At 48.8% G+C, this 17,207-nt stretch overlaps 1 protein-coding gene across 2 annotated transcripts; it reads left to right on the top strand.

Moving 5' to 3' along the window:
• Nucleotides 1-238: 238 nt before the first annotated feature.
• BLOC1S3 (biogenesis of lysosomal organelles complex 1 subunit 3) lies at nucleotides 239-2,987 on the top strand. 2 transcript variants are annotated; one of them, XM_059666176.1, is made up of 2 exons: nucleotides 239-371; nucleotides 816-2,987. In XM_059666176.1, the coding sequence occupies exon 2, from the start codon at nucleotides 825-827 to the stop codon at nucleotides 1,425-1,427; it is 603 nt and encodes a 200-aa protein (XP_059522159.1). In that variant the 5' UTR covers nucleotides 239-371; nucleotides 816-824; the 3' UTR covers nucleotides 1,428-2,987. The 2 variants fall into 2 exon arrangements, with proteins under 2 accessions (XP_059522159.1, XP_059522160.1); XM_059666177.1 differs by having other exon boundaries at nucleotides 322-410.
• Nucleotides 2,988-17,207: the final 14,220 nt, after the last annotated feature.

The following is a 17,207-nucleotide window of genomic DNA, read 5'->3' as shown; positions in this document are numbered from 1 at the left end:
TTCACACGCGGTGCGCGCGTGAATTTGGGAGACCGCCTTCTCCGTTTCTGGGTCCTCCAGCAAAGCCATTGGCGGAATCACTGGTGACACGTGACAGAACTCGTTTTTTTTAAAAAAAACCCCTATTTGTCCACTCGCCTCGCAGCACAACCCGGAAGCGCAGCTAAAGTGCTTCTCTATTGGTCGTACTTCTTTACACCCGCCCACAACGTAGGGCCTCAGGGCGGCTTGCTGCCTGGTCGGCCTACGTGATTGGTCAACGCCCGCCCAGCCTGATGTCCTATTGGTTAGGGCTGCCACGCCTCCCTGCGTACGGGCGCCGCACTTCCGCTGGGTAGCGCACCCCGCAGGCTCCGAGCCGCCTCCACCCGGTAAGGTGTTCAGTGACCGCGCAGCCCTCCGCCCCGCTAGTGAGTGCACCCTTCCGAGCGCAGCTGGCTGGCTGTCACTCCTGTGACCCCGGCCCAGGTCCCTGAGCAGTTCCTGGAGCCCGAGGGCTTCCGGTTGTGGCCTCTGCTCGGAGGCAGAATCAGAAAGAGCCCAGTTTGGGACCGAGAGCTGCGGCCTCAGTCTTGATCGAGCTGGTCCTCAGTTTCCCTGTCAGTACATTGAGGAGGTTGGGGCCCAGTAGCCCCGACATCGCTGGCAGGGATGATGAGTCCCTGGCACAGAAGAGGAAAATGAGGCCCAGGCCTGGGACGTGGTGGCCCCAAATCGCTAGCATGGTGGAGGGGCTGGGAATCCAGAAAGGGCACCTTTTAACCGCCGCCGCGCGCCCGCCTCTCACGCCGCCCCTCCGCTCCTCTCCTCCCTAGCTCGGCGCCATGGCGTCTCAGGGACCTCGGCGGAGGCCGCCGCGAAGGCCCGAGACGGTGGTGCGGGGAGAGGCGGCGGAGACCGATTCGGAGCTCTCTGCGTCCTCGTCGGAGGAGGAGGAGCTGTACCTCGGACCGTCGGGCCCGACGCGCGGCCGCCCCACCGGGCTGCGGGTGGCCGGGGAGGCCGCGGAGACTGACTCTGACCCGGAGCCGGAACCGACGGCCGCGCCGAGGGACCTGCCTCCGCTCGTGGTGCAGCGGGAGACGGCCGGGGAGGCCTGGGGGACGGAGGAGGCCCCGGCGCCCGCCCCCGCGCGCTCGCTGCTGCAGCTCCGGCTGGCGGAGAGCCAGGCGCGCCTGGACCACGACGTGGCGGCCGCCGTGAGCGGCGTGTACCGCCGCGCGGGCCGCGACGTGGCCGCCCTGGCCAGTAGGCTGGCGGCCGCCCAGGCGGCAGGGTTGGCGGCCGCCCACAGCGTGCGCCTGGCGCGGGGAGACCTCTGCGCGCTGGCCGAGCGCCTGGACATCGTGGCCAGCTGCTGCCTGCTGCCTGACATCCGCGGCGTGCCCGGGGCCGAGCCCGAGCAAGACCCAGGGCCGCGGGCCTAGCCTGGACCCCACGCCCCGCCTGCCTCTGCGTCCTGGGGGCTGAAGGGGGCTTGTGACCTGGCTCATACCCTATATGCCCCCCTCCCATCTTGCTGTCATGCTCAGGGCCGACCCCACCCCCTGGATAACGTTGTGTATGTGTGTGTGGGGGGCCTGGGAGGGGGAGTGCAATGGTGCTCAGCCCCACCGCTTGCATCTGGTTCCTCCCGGTGGTCCTGGCCCTTCTCCCCGGTGCCCAGCCTGTATCTGAGGCTTGGCTCCAGCCCCTGGATAACTGGCCGCTCCTGGATCTGTCTCCATCTTGGGGGCTCACTGTGCCCCACCTTTCCTTGCGCTCTGCCTTTCCAAGTTTGGATTTTGCCCTCAGGGGCTGATGCTGCTGCTTCCCTGAGGAGCCCCAGCGTCTACTAATGGGGGCCGCCAATCTCCTCCCTCTACAGACACCGCCCCTCCTCTGGGCTGCGCATCCTGCAGACTCCGAGCTTCCTGGCGCCTTCCTTCACCCTCCTGCCTCTGCCTCCACTCCTAGCTACACTTCTGGACCCTTTTTCTGTTCCCAGGGCTGGCCCTGGTTCCCTCTTCCTCCTAGCTTTAGCCCTTGCTCTGCCATCTCCCGGCTGCTGCTCCCGGGGCTTAGCTCCTCCCCTTTGGCCTGATCCTTCTCCTGGGTCCAGTTTACCCTTAGGATTGGTTTTGCTTCCTTTTTGCGTTTCCCATCCTGCTCATACCACCTGCCTGATCCTGGGCTCTGGAAACCCTATGGTTTCTCATCAGGCCCAAGATGGGGCCGCCTCCTCCCCACTCTCCAGGCTCAAGATGGCATCTCATCCAGACCCAAGTGTGTGTGTGTGGGGGGGGGTCCCCCGCACCCTCCAAGCCAAGGTGGCACTTTGTGCCTGAGTGTGAGATACAAAATGGGCTTCCTCCTGACTCTCCAGGGGGACAGTGGCGCCCCTCAGGCACTTCGGGTCCAGTATGACTGCCCTGGTACCTTGGGTGCGATATGATACCACTTTGCAGATAAGGGCCACGCGCGTGGTGTTGGTTTACTGTTGACCCCAGGATGCTAAGAGGACTTGGATTTCTGTTCCTGCTTCTGGCTCCAGCCCTAGTCCCTCAGTCCCATTCACATGTATTCCCCTCCCCACTCTTTTATCCCAACCTAAAGCTGAGGTCTGAGTCCCAGGATGGAGAGAGTGGGAGAGCGCTCTATGGCAGATTCATTAAAAGGCAAAACATTTACTGGCATGGTCAGCTCCTCTCATCTCCCCACTTAGAGGGGTGGGTTGGTTAGCAATTTCTCTGAGACTGGGGGTCCCAAGAGAGGGATCCTTCCTGCCTGGCCTTTTGAAGGTGAAGCTGTAGCTGAAAGTGAGGGCCCCTAGTTCGTTTGTTTTTTGCTGGTTCTGCATTTATTTGTATTTTGTTAACACATTTACTGGGCACCTGTTCTGTGTCTGTTCTGTGCTGGGCACGGGATGCAACAACCAGTACAGACCCTCACTGAGCTCACAGCCCACTGGGAGAGACAGACATTAATAAAATACTCTCGTAAATGGATAGTTTTAATCATTATGGTTTACAGTTTAGATTTAACTTTTCTGGCACTGTGATTTGTGTCATAAAGAGGTCCAGGAGTTTTGTGAGGGTGTAACTGCGATCTGGCTGACCTTGTCTGGGGAGACAGACAGAGCGGTCAGATGGATTTGCTGAGGAAGCAGTGAGTGAGTCTGAGTTGAACCCTGAAGCTATAAATAGGTGGAGGAGTGGGGTGTTCCTCCAAGCCGGAGGAACAGTATATGCAGAAGCCCTGAATCAGAAGGGAGCACAAGCTATTTAAGTAACAGAAGGTGGCGACCAAGGACCAGGAAATGGGCTCTGAGCCGCATGTGGGAAGAGGGCGTAGAAAGGTTTGTTTACAAGGGCAGCAGAAATAGGAACCCACCCGTGGCAATGGCCGCTGCCCTGGGTGTTTGTGTACATTGCTTTTGGGGGATGGCAGCTGTGCTCAGCACCGCACCACCAACGCTTTTGTTTGTGGGAGAGGGAGCGACAGAATTGACCCAAGTGTTTGGGGTGAATGTTTGCGTGCCCTGAGATAGTTCATGTCCGAAGTAGGTGACAGTTGTTTGCACCCACCAAAGTTTAGATCTGGAGGCTTTACGGCCTGTTCGGCTAGCGCCTTCAGGAGAATGAGGGGGTCTATAAAGTCACCCTGACTAATGTGGTTACAGACTAAGAGGTCATCGATACACTGAACAAGGTGAAGGCTGCAAAGTCTGCGCTTTAAGAGCTTGGGAAATATTGAGGGTGACTAGCAACATCGCCGAGGAATGGGAGTCCATGTTGTCTCCCTCTAAACATAAATGCAAAGAGAAGTTGCAAATCAGGATGCAATGGAATGGGAAAGAAAACTGAGCAGAAGCAATTACTGTAAACCAGGCTGTGTCAGCAGGAATTGTGTGAGCGCGGACTGCAGGGTGACGAGGAATTACAAAAAGAGCTTACATTGTGCAAATCAGTAGATTTGATTCTCTTCTGAATCAGACTTCCCTTCTGTTGCAAGTAAGATTGAAGTACTGCAGGGTGAGGAAGGAAAGGTAAGAACAGCTTGCTGTTCAGGAGTCTTTCAGGTTTCATTCCTTGTTATCAAGAGAGTGACTGAGACTAGAAATGAACTAGAATTGGGCTCCAGGCGAGAAAGGGTTTATTCCTGTTCCAGACACTGCGTGTAAGTTCTGCACTTAGTAGTAATGCAGCCCCATTTGCATACGAGCCCCAAAGACTAAACATTTTAAGGTTCAGTCAGTCCTCTTCAGATTAATTTATATCTAGATGCTCTCCATTAGAGAAAGTAGGAAGTTTGAGGTTTGATCCGAGGGCAGGGACATAAAAAACATCTTGGTGGTGTGGCATTGAATTTCCATATCAAACCCACCTGAAAGGTGTCCGTGCCAGCCTGACAGGTTGAGCAGGGCTGAGGTAGGGAGGTGGGAATTGAGAAAAGGAAGACAGGAAAGCAGGCTCGGGAGGATTGCAGCTCAATCGAGGAACTGCAGCAAGTTTATTAACCACACAATGCTATTTATACACAAGACACTGAATAGCAGGTCTGTCAAGAGGAATGTATTTGTTCCTCTTAATCACTAAGGGAGAGACAGAGCAGAAGGACAAATTCTCAGTACAGCAAATCTCAGTAGTTACAGACTTCTTGGTAAGCCATGAAAGGCTGTTCTCATTCTACAAAGGTTGCTTTCCTTCTACTGATAATCGCCATCCAAACAAGTCTGGGAAAACTGTGTGGGTAAGGGTCCCAGCCTTGCTAGCCCCTTCAGGTGCAAGGACCTTGTCAGCTTACACCTGGTCTCCAACAAAAGGTTTGGTGAGGAATCCGGAACTAGGAAGGCATGGGGGATGAAAGAGGGCCTAAGGCTATCAGAGCGGCCTGAGTTGAGGCAATAAAACAGGTTGCCCAGAGATTCCTGACAGCTTGAATGGATTAGAGCTGTGGTTCTCACCTTCTGGCCCTTTAAATACAGTTCCTCGTGTTGTGACCCAACCATAAAATTATTTTCGTTGCCGAAACCGGTTTGGCTCGGTGGATCGAGCGTCTGCCTGCGGACTGAAAGGTCCCAGGTTCGATTCCGGTCAAGGGCATGTACCTGGGTTGCGTGCACTTCCCCAGTGGGGGATGTGCAGGAGGCAGCTGATCGATGTTTCTCTCTCATCGATGTTTCTAACTCTCTATCTCTCTCCCTTCCTCTCTGTAAAAAATCAATAAAATATATTAAAAAAAATTATTTTCGTTGCTACTTCATCACTGTCATGTTGCTACTGTTATGAATCGTCATGTCAATATCTGATATGCAGGATGGTCTTAGGCGACCCCTGTGAAAGGGTCGTTCGACCGCCAAAGGGGTGGAGACCCACAGGTTGAGAACCGCTGGATTAGAGGCAATGGGTCCTCTGAGCCAATGGGAGGAAAAGCTGCACCAATGTCAGGGAAGAAATGCAGTTCCTGGTCCTCTGTTTTAAGTTAAGTGGCCAGAGCTGGGGCCTGACGGGGGATGGAAGTCCTCGATGGGGAATCGCCCCTCAGAAGGGGAAAAAGGACCTCCTGAGACCCAGGCTGGGTAGCTCAGTTGGGTTACAGCAGCGGTTCTCAACCTGTGGGTTGCGACCCCTTTAGGGGTCAAACGACCCTTTCACAGGGGTCCCCTAAGACCATCGGAAAACACATATAATTACATATTGTTTTTGTGACTAATCACTATGCTTTAATTATTAAGTAAAGTGATTTAATAATCACTATGTTCAATTTGTACCAATGAAAGTACATCCTGCATATCAGATATTTACATTACGATTCATAACAGTAGCAAAATGACAGTGATGAAGTAGCAACGAAAATAATTTTATGGTTGGGGGTCACCACAACATGAGGAACTGTATGAAAGGGTCACGGCATTAGGAAGGTTGAGAACCACTGGTAGAGCATCGTCCCCATAGGCCAAGGTTGTGGGTTCAATCCCCGGTCAGGGCACATACAAGGATCAACCAATGAATGCACAAATACGTGGAACAAGTCAGTGTTTATCCCCTTTCCTCTCTCTAAAATCAGTCAGTAAAAATACATTTTAAAAAGGACCCTCTGGGGCCACTGGGGTCTAGGGAGATTGTCCTCTGAGCTTTCCTTTGAAGAGCGGGGCAATGTTTGCCCAATGCCAGGGCTGTTGACACAAACAGGTAAGGCGTCAACTCTGCGGTTGCCTTGCTGAGAAAAGAGGGTGAGTCAGCTTCTGTTTTTCTAAAGACTCAACTTGCAAGGTGGGGACTGTTGATTTTTTTAAAATGCTTTTACGGATTGGAGAGAGGGATAGAAACGTCAATGATGGCAGAGAATCATTGATTGGCTTCCTCCTAATGCCCCCCACTGTGGATCGAGCCTGCAACCTTGGCATGTGCTTTGACCAGGAATCGAACCGTGACTTCCTGGTTCATGGGTCCATGTTCAATCACTGAGCCATGCCGGCTGGGTGGGACCACTGATTCCTTATTCCTCCTGTTTTCCTTTTTTTAAGGAGATTTTATTTTATTATTTTTGTTGTTGTTAATCCTCATCCCAGGATATTTTCCCAATGATTTTTAGGGAGCGTGGAAGGGAGGGGGGAAAGACAGAGAGAGAAACATTGGTGTGAGAGAGACATCGTTTGGCTGCCTCCCGCACATGCCTGGACCAGGGTCCAGCCTGCAACCAAGGTACATGCCCTTGACTGGATTCGAACCCAGGACTCTCCAGTCCTCAGGCCGACACTCTGTCTACTGAGCCAAATGGGCTAGGGCTCTCCTGTTTCCTGCTAGTTATTTTCCAAGCATGGAGAAGCAGTTTCTGTAATAACCCTGAGAGCTACCACACTATTTTGGATTTGCCTCTTTCTATCAGGGAGATTTCCAATTGCCAACGTAAGAAACATCCAAACCTGTAGAGAATTTTCATACGTTTATTTAAGCTGAGGCGGGCTAGGAAGGAACTGGGAAAATACCTCGGCAGCGGCGTGAGGAAACAGGTAAACAGCAGTTTGTAGCCATCTGGTAGCTGCTCTCTCCCCTAATCCGGGGACTCTGGTTTGCACGTCTCCCCAGCCAGAGGGTAAATGGCATCAATCATCCTACCAACAGAGATAGGGAACAGAAAGCCAGTTAGGACCGTGTGTACCACCCACACTCAGGACGATGAAGTTAAGGGATAAATCCCACTTTGGTGCATCAGCATAAAACATGAATATTCTATCGAGATCTTCCCCTACAACCTCCCCTAAACTCCCAGCCTTTAGAAACGCTCCAAGGAAGGTCCTAGGAGCACCCCTGAACCTTTCCCTTCCTCCCCCCCCCACCCCCCCAGGCCTGCATCTCCTCAATTCTAAGGAGCCCCACGAGGCTTGCAACCAGGGGAGCAATGGGCTACCCCCCTGGACCTGTTTCCAAGACCCCCTTTTCTCTGAGCCAACGCCACCCACGTAGGCTCTCCTGGTGCTCCTTCTGTCCTCAGCCCTTCCTTGTCTCACCGTCCCCGGCTTTCATAAACGTCCCCTCAGAATCACCCGGACTCGTGTTGTGAAACTTTTCCTGCACGAAGTCTCAAGAACCCACACACTACCGGCCGGCTTGGTCCCCACCAGTAACAAAGAATACCTGAGGACAATTGCCAGGAAGCAAAATCTCAACAGATGGGAAAAAATGCTCCGGAGAATGGCAGTTTTTCAGCTTACACATTAGAAAGGAGGGTTACATGAAATTCATAAGGAGGGATACATGAAATTTATTGATGCTAAACGAGGGAGGCAGGAGAAAGCAAAGTGGGGGAAATCTCTGGGGTTTGATAAAAATAAAATCGAGAGCCCTGACTGGTTTGGCTCAGTGGATAGAGCGTCGGCCTGCGGACTGAAAGGTCCCAGGTTCGATTCCAGTCAAGGGCATGTACCTTGGTTGCGGGCACATCCCCAGTGTGGGGTGTGCAAGAGGCAGCTGATCGATGTTTCTAACTCTCTATCCCTCTCCCTTCCTCTCTGTAAAAAATCAATAAAATATATTTAAAAATAAAATAAAATGGAGACACAGCCTTTTACACCAGCGGTTCTCAACCTGTGGGTCGCGACCCCTTTGGGGGTCGAACGACCCTTTCACAGGGGTCGCCTAAGACCATCGAACAACACATATATAATTACATATTGTTTTTGTGATTAATCACTATGCTTTAATTATGTTCAATTTGTAACAATGAAAGTGGGGGTCACCACAACATAAGGAACTGTATTAAAGGGTCGAGGCATTAGGAAGGTTGAGAACCACTGGGTTAGAGTCATCCTGATATGCCAAGGTTGTGGGTTTGATCCCCGGTCAGGGCACATGCAAGAAGCAACTAATGAATGCATAGATAAGAGGAACAACAAATCGCTCTCCCTTCATCCTGTCTCTCAAATTAATATTTAAAAAAGAAGAAAAGAAAAACCTGTATAACATGTTCGGCAAATGCTTTAGGACGCTCACCTTCTTTCTGAGTGACCTTCGGCCAGATCCCCATCAGAGGGAGGCCCTAGCCCAGGGGTGGGCAAACTTTTTGACTCGAGGGCCACAATGGGTTCTTAACCTGGACCGGAGGGCTGGAAAAAAAGCATGGATGGAGTGTGTGTGTGAACTAATATAAATTCAAAGTAAACATCATTACATAAAAGGGTACGGTCTTTTATTTCAATAGTTTTATTCATTTCAAACGGGCTGGATCCAGTTTGCTCAGGGCTGCTCTAGGATCACTCCTTTGAGGCCACAACCTGTGTCATTTCCTGGCCATTTGCAGGAGCAACAGGGAGGGGTTCTGGCCACCAGGTTCCCCAGTGGGGAACTTTTCCCAGGAAGCCTTAACAAGAGTATAATCATGGGTAGAAAGAATGCTCCTTAAAAGCCAGTCAAGCCAAAACCGGTTTGGCTCAGTGGATAGAGTGTCGGCCTGCGGACTGAAAGGTCCCAGGTTTGATTCCGGTCAAGGGCATGTACCTGGGTTGCAGGCACATCCCCAGTAGGAGATGTGCAGGAGGCAGCTGATCGATGTTTCTCTCTCATCGATGTTTCTAACTCTCTATCTCTCTCCCTTCCTCTCTAAAAAATCAATAAAATATATTTTTTAAAAAAAAGAAAAAAGCCAGTCAAGCCCTGGCTGGTTTGGCTCAATGGATAGAGCGTTAGCCTGCGGACTGGAGGGTCCCAGGTTCGATTCTGGTCAAGGGCACCTACCTCAGTTGCAGGCTCCTCTCCAGCCCAGGCCCTGGTCAGGGCTCATACAGGAAGCAACCAATTGATGTGCTTCTCTTACAGCAATATTTCTCTCTGTCTTTCCCTCTCTCTCCCACTCTCTCTAAAAAAATCAATGGAAGCCCTAGCTGGTTTGGCTCAGTGGATAGAGCATTGGCCTTCGGACTGAAGGGTCCCAGGTTCAATTCCAGTCAAGGGTACATGCCCAGGTTGTGGGCTTGATCCCCAGTAGGGAGTGTGCAGGAGGCAGCTGATCAATGATCAATGATTCTCTCTCATCATTGATGTTTCGATCTCTCTCTCCCTCTCCCTTCCTCTCTGAAATCAATAAAAAAAAAAAAAAGCTTAAATTTACAAAAGTAAAAAAAGAAAGAAACAAGTTATAGCCCTAGCTGGTTTGGCTCGGTGGATAGAGCATCAGCCTGCCAACTGAAGGGTCCCGGGTTTGATTCTGGTCAAGGGCACGTATATTGATTGCAGGCTCCTCCCAGCCCTGGCCCTGGTCAGGGCACGTGCAGGAGGCAACCAATCTATGTTTCGCTCTGTCTTTCCTCGCCCTTCCACTCTCTCTAAAATCAATGGAAAAATATCCTTGGGTGAAGATTTTAAAAATGGCAGGCTTCGGCAATGGGGCCTGCAGCCAGGGGTATGAATGGAAGCCAGCCAGTGGTGGTGGCAGGCAGCGGGGGAAGGGAGGCCCCGGCCTGCAGCTGGCAGCCGCTAGGAACCCTACCTGTGCATGAATTTCATGCACTGGGCCTCTAGTAATAATAATAATAATAATAATAATAATAATAATAATAATAATAAAGAAACAAGTTATAGAGGCAAAGGAGGGGCCCTTGGAGCTTAAAAGTGAGGAACATAAAGGTGTTGGGACTAAGGAAGGGGGTGGGAGGAGAGGGGAATGCGGGGGGGGGGGGGGGGGAGGGAAAGGCTCGGGTGTGCCCCAGGAGGGAGAGGTGCTGGGTCCTCAGTCCTAAGGGTTTTAAGGGTGGGGATTTTAAGGGAAGTCCCAGGGGAAGATCGCAATAGAATATTCAGTAGCTCTCCAGGTCTGTATCCTCTCAGGTCTAGGTCGCCAATGATTGATTGGTCCGGGCCAGGGCAGGGGGTCATTATCCAATGCAGCTTGTCCCGAGGTCAGCCGTGGCTGGTTTTGCTTTTCTGGGCCTGGAGCTGAAATACAACTGAGGCCTAGATGTTATCTCCAGGGAGGAGAGGTCAGGGGGGCCCAACCGCAGGGCCAGCTATGCTAGGGGAGGGAAGGTCACCCTGGGGTCCAGGTCCCACCCTACAATTGTCCAGAGCTTATCACCCTGGGGACTTGGTACCTAGCCCATCACCCTTGCCCTGCTCAGGTCTGTCTGACTGCCTCCCTCAGTTTAAAGATAGGCTGCTGCCCAGCACAGGTGAACTCTCTGCAGTGGGTTCAGGATACCTTCCTAAGGCACATTGCACGGGAAGGCCTGAAGCTGATGGGTTTGATGACAGATCCCTGGGAAGGAGGAGGAGCAGGTATGGCAAGGCCAGGGAGCCTCCCTATCAGCATTTACATAAGTAACCTGTGCCCACCCCCCACCCCCCCCCCACCCCTGGCTCCCCCAACCCCGCCCCACCTGAGATCAGGCCAGAGTGCTTTCTGAGAATTCTTGCAGGGAAGGGAAGCTAGCTCTGGTTTGGTGGAAGCCAGAGGAGTTTTAGGATTAAAAGAATTTGCTGAGGGGGTGAAGCTGTTGTAATGTACCCCGCGAATCACACAAGGATGCCTCGAGAAGTCGAATTAAGGAGTCACATTTATCGCAAACCCGGGACTATGAGGGGGCATTTCGCTCTCCCAGATCTCATAGCGCCCGCCCCAGCCCCAACACCAGGTTCATAGAGGCAAAGATCACAAAGGTATTGATTACATCCCAGGGTTTGGAATGAGGAACCTGGTTTGCAAAAATGTGGTTTACAGAAGCAGAAGCAGTTTACTTAAGCATGTTATCTCAATTACAGTTTTTGGGTCTCCGGAACACTGAGCCAACAGGGACACGTTGACTGGAGCCCTCTGACCTTGGGATAATTGTGCTGTCCTTCCCAGGTGAAGGAAAATGTGCTTTCTAAGGCCAGTATGACCACCACCAATGGGATATTCACATTACAATCAATAGGCATTTAATCGAATGGGGAGATTTATATAATTCAGAAAATTAACATAACTTTTCTATTATTTTAGCAAGAAAATCAGTGCAGAAACCAAACAGCGGGGTTAGAGTTAAACTACAGTTTCTACCTGAGATGATTGCTACCATCCCTTCAAAGCGGGATTTGGGGGAGGGGTGGTGGAGGAGGGGCCCAGAGATACAAAATATCCTTGTCAGGGACAGGGCGATGGGGGTGAGGCAACTGTGGGGGTCCAGAACGAGTCACCCCAAGATGTGCCTCTGTGGTGTGCAGGCTGTTTTGAGCTGAAGGCAACTTTAGCTGCAGGCTCAACTTTAGCCTGCCTCCCACCTGAACTACCTACAAGAATTTGAATTAGAGGCCTTGCCCATGAGAGAGTATCAGAGATCATTTCTCCTGAGCTTCCGTTTACTGAAGATCAGCTCTTATCATCCAGCAATGACCCTTTGATGCCCCAAGGCAACTTACCACACAGCTCTAGCTTGGTGTGTTCCCTTATCTCTGAAGCGCTCCTGCTGTGAGCTCTCTGACTCTCACGGGGTTCCCATGCACCGGTATGTATTAAATCTGGTCATTTTCTCTGGCTAATCTGTCTCATGTCTATTTGATTATTAGACTAGTCAGAAGAACCTTGTGTATTAGGATAGAAAAAGGCCTTTTTCTTTGCCGTAGCCTTCCACAATTTATGGGAAGCACCTATAGTTAAACCCCAAGATTGTTAGTTCCTGTTTCAAATAACCCCTCTGCTCAAACTGTTAAGCAAGATAAGTTACTCTCGCCAAACTGGTTTGGCTCAGTGGATAGAGCGTCGGCCTGCAGACTGAAGGGTCCCAGGTTCGATTCCGGTGGGGGGCATATACCTTGGTTGCGGGCACATCCCCAGTGTGGGGTGTGCAAGAGGCAGCTGATCGATGTTTCTCTCTCATCGATGTTTCTAACTCTCTATCCCTCTCCCTTCCTCTCTGTAAAAAATCAATTAAAAATATTAAAAAAAAAAAAAGATAAGTTACTCTCAAGGCTACAGTATTGCATGCATAACCCTCCTCCCTGATGGTTAGTACAAAGCTCCCTTTCTCCCCTCCCCTTCAAACAGGCCTCCTTTGAACTCCTCATAACTTTTGCTCTAAGAAGTTTTACAGGCGTTAGGAAAATACTGATAAGACACCGCCCTACGACACATGCCCCGGCCAGGACTGTCTCCAGAAGAACTCACCAAGAAGGGTCCCGGGTTTGATTCCGGTCAAGGGCACACGTGCCCGGGTTGCTGGCTCCATCCCCAGTTGGGGGCGTGCAGGAGGCTGTCAATCAATGACTCTCTCTCATCATTGTTTTTCTTTCTCTCTCCCTCTACCTTCCTCTCTGAAATGAATAAAAAAAAATATTTAAAAAAGTAAATAAAAGGGAGAGCCGCTTTTGTTCTTTGCCCTTGTATTGATTAGCAATGCACTGGCCCTTTCCCTTTGGCTCATTCCCTTCAGGGAAAGTAAAATAAACTTCCTCTCTGTTGTGAATTCTTTCACAGCCCGAGTCACCGGCCAAAACCCTAACATTGTGGATTTTAATTTTTGTTTTGATTTCTGTTTTTTTAATCTAGAAAATTTTTACTTATTTTACAGAGAGAGGAAGGGAGAGAGAAACAGCGATTCTTTTGTTACACACGTTTATGCATTCATTGGTTGCCTCTTTTTTTGCTGTTAATCCTAACCTGAGGATATTTTTTCCCACTGATTTTTTTTTTAGAGTGGAAGGGAGGGGTAGAGACAGAGAGAAACTTTTGATGTTTGAGAAACATTGATTGGTTGCCTCCAGCACTCACCCCATCTGGGACTGCTGGGGATTGAGCCTATAACCGAGGTGCCAGCCCTTGACTGGAATTGAACCGGAGACCCTTCATTCCACGGACCAACGCTCAACCACTGAGCCAACCCATCTAGGGCCATTGGTTGCTTCTTATATGTACCCTTGGGATCAGACCAGCAACCTTGGTGTCTGGGGTTGATGCTCTAACTCAGTGGTCAGCAAACTCATTAGTCAACAGAGCCAAATATCAACAGTACGATTGAAATTTCTTTTGAGAGCCAAATTTTTTATTTTTTTTTTATTTTTTATTTTTTTTTAAAATATATATATTTTATTGATTTTTTACAGAGAGGAAGGGAGAGAGATAGAGAGTTAGAAACATTGATGAGAGAGAAACATCGATCAGCTGCCTCCTGCACATCTCCTACTGGGGATATGCCCGCAACCCAGGCACATGCCCTTGACCGGAATCGAACCTGGGACCCTTCAGTCCGCAGGCCGACGCTCTATCCACTGAGCCAAACCGGCTTCGGCAGAGAGCCAAATTTTTTAAACTTAAACTATATAGGTAGGTACATTGTTATTAACTTAATTAGGGTACTCCTAAGGCTTAGGAAGAGCCACACTCAAGGGGCCAAAGAGCCGCATGTGGCTCGCAAGCCACAGTTTGCCGACCACGGCTCTAACCAACTGAGCTACCCGGTCAGGGCTGTATTTTAATCCTTTTTTAAAAATAGTTTTTTTATTGATTTCAGAGAAGAAGAGAGAGAGAGAGAGAGAGAAACACCAATGATGAGAGAGAATCATGGATCGGCTGCTTCCTGCACACCCCCCACTGAGGATGGAGCCAGCAACCCGGGCATGTGCCCTTGACTGGAATCGAACCCAGGACCCTTCAGTCCTCAGGCTGAAGCTCTATCCACTGAGCCAAACCAGCTAGGGCAAAACTTCATTTTTAAATATGACCTTTTCTCCTTTCTTTCCTTTTAAAAAAAAGCGAATATATTTTTACTGATTTCATAAAGGAAGGGAGAGGGAGAGAGGGATAGAAACACCAATAATGAGAGAGAATCACAGATCGGCTGCCTCCTGCACGTCCCACAATGGGGATTGAGCCCGCAACCCTGGGGATGTGTGCTGGAGATAACCGATCAATGTTTCTCTCTCCCTCTCCCTTCCTCTCTCTCTAAAATCAATGAAAAACACACATTTTTTAAAAAAACGATTGTTGCCCTAACCGGTTTGTTTGGCTCAGTGGATAGAGCGTCAGCCTGCGGACTAAAGGGTCCCAGGTTCGATTCCAGTCAAGGGCATGTACCTTAGTTGCGGGCACATGCCCAGTAGAAAGTGTGCAGGAGGCGGATGATCGATGTTTCTCTCTCATTGATGTTTCTGACTCTCTATCCCTCTCTCTTCCTTTCTATAAAAAATCAATAAAATATGTTTTTTTTAAAAAACTATTGTTGAAAGAATTAAAGAAGACACAAATAAATAGGAAGACATCCCACATTCATGGATCGGAAGACTTAATGTTGTTAAGATCTCAGTATTATCCAAAATGATCTACAGATTCAGTGCAATCCCTATCAAAATCCCAACAGTGCTTTTTTGTAGAAATAGGAAAATCTATCCTAAAATTCGGATACCATCTCAAGGGACTCTGAATAGCCAAAAAGAAGTACAAAGCTACAGTAATCAAAACGGTGGTACTAGCCTAGGAACAGACAGATAGGCCAGTGGAATAGAATAGAGAGCCCCGAAATAAACCCTCACATATATGGGCAGTTATTTTTTATTTATTTTTATTTTAATTTTTTTATTTAAGTATATCCAAATTTCTTCATTTAATTTTTGAACATGCTCATTTTTTGGACAAAGAATTGCATGTTTAGATATATTTTTAATATTATCTATAGATACACTATTTCCAAAAGTAGCTTCAATAATAGATCCGTTACAAATCATTTCATGGGGGATTTCAATAATATCCATTCCTAAATGAAAACTGCTATCAAGTTTGCCATCGCCAAGTTTTACTAACCATTCACTATAAGCAGAATCCTCTGATCTCATATTTGTTTTAAGAGACAACTTTCTAAAACATCCCTAATCATCACAGTACTTTGAACTTGAGTGTACTATGGCCGATCGCATAGCACGTGGTACAGTACGGAGGCATTGTTAAAAATCCCCTCTGAGAGGGAGAATTTCCCAAACAAATGCAACATTCAGATTCATAATTTCTCTTAGTAATCTGTCTATGGCGATTATAGCATGACTGGATGCCATGGTATTTTTATTGTTTGGTCAGTTATTTTTTACATGGGTAACAAGAGGTCATGCTTTTGATTCCCGGTCAGGCACATGCCCAGGTTGCAAGCTCGATCCCCAGTACGAGGCGTGCAAGAGGCAGCCGATCAATGCTTCTCTCTCATTGATGTTTCTATATCTCTCACCTTCTCCCTTACTCTCTCTCTTAAAAAATCAGTAAAAACATGTGTTTAAAAAAATTAAAATGGCCGAAACCGGTTTGGCTCAGTGGATAGAGCGTCGGCCTGCGGACTGAGGGGTCCCAGGTTCGATTCTGACCGGGGGCGTGTGCCTGGGTTGTGGGCACATCCCCAGTGGGAGGTGTGCAGGAGGTGGCTGATCGACGTTTCTCTCCCATCGATGTTTCTAACTCTCTATCTCTCTCCCTTCCTCTCTGTAAAAAAACAATAAAATATATTAAAAAAATTAAAATGAATCAAAGACCTGACAGAGCTAAAACTATACAGCTTTTATAGAAGAGAAAATAATATTCACTAATCATATATCTGTTAGGGGATTAGTATTCAAAATATATAAAGAACTCCTACAATTCAACAACAACAAAAACCAACTCAGTTCAACTAAGGGCAAAAGATTTGAATAGATATTTCTCCGAAGAAGATATGTGAATGGCCAATAAACTCATGAAAGATAGGTCTGTTCGCCCTAACCGGTTTGGCTCAATGCATAGAATGTAGGCTTGTTGACCGAAGGGTCCTGGGTTTGATTCTGGTCAAGGCACGGTACCTTGATAGCAGGCTAAATCCCCGGCCCTGGTCGGGGTGCTGCAGGAGGCAACCAATTGATGTGTTTCTCTCACAGTGATGTTTCTCTCTGTCTTTCCCTCTCTCTTCCACTCTCTAAGAAAGAAAAAATAATCAATGGAAAAATATCCTCGGGTGAGGATTAAAAAACAAGCAAGCAAAACAAACAAACAAATGGGACTCTTCCTGGCTCCAGACTCTATGTTCTTGATTACTACACTCTACTTGAAAAATAAAATAAACCAAAAAAAGGATAGATCTGTTCCTTAGGGAAATGCAAATCAAAGCACAGTCAGATACCACTTCACCCTCATTAGGATGGCGATTATTTTTTTAAAATATATTTTATTGATTTTTTACAGAGAGGAAGGGAGAGAGATAGAGAGTTAGAAACATCAATCAGCTGCCTCCTGCACATCTCCTGGAGATGTGCCCGCAACCAAGGTACATGCCCTTGACCGGAATCGAACCTGGGACCTGTCAGTCTGCAGGCTGACGCTCTATTCACTGAGCCAAACCAGTTTTGGCAGGTGGAGATTATTTAAAACAACAACAGAAGGTCACAGTGTTGGCAAGGATGTGGAGAAATTGCGACCCGTGTGTACTGCTGATGAGAATGTAAAATGATACAGCTCCTATCGAAAACAGTATGGAGATTTCTCAAAGAGTTGAATATAGAATTACCATATGATCCAGCAATTCCATTCCCAGATATACACCCGAAAGACTCAAAAGCAGGGACTCATGGACACAGACAACAGGGGGTGAGGGTATGAGTGTGTGTGGTGTGTGTGGGGGGGGTTGGAAGGGCTATGGGGGGATAAGGACACATATGTAATACCTTAATCAATAAAGAAATTTAAAAAAACAATTAGGAAAATAAAAAAGCAGGGACTCAAACAGTTACTTTCACACAAATGTTCATGGTAGA

Source organism: Myotis daubentonii, chromosome 15, assembly GCF_963259705.1.
Source record: "Myotis daubentonii chromosome 15, mMyoDau2.1, whole genome shotgun sequence".
Taxonomy (NCBI): Eukaryota; Metazoa; Chordata; class Mammalia; order Chiroptera; family Vespertilionidae; genus Myotis; species Myotis daubentonii.
Note: the sequence above shows the minus strand (reverse complement) of the source record. Positions and strands in the feature narration are given on the sequence as shown.

Coding starts and splice junctions, on each gene's coding strand:
- BLOC1S3 (XM_059666176.1), top strand. CDS start 825: ATGGCGTCTCAGGGACCTCGGCGGAGGCCGCCGCGAAGGCCCGAGACG.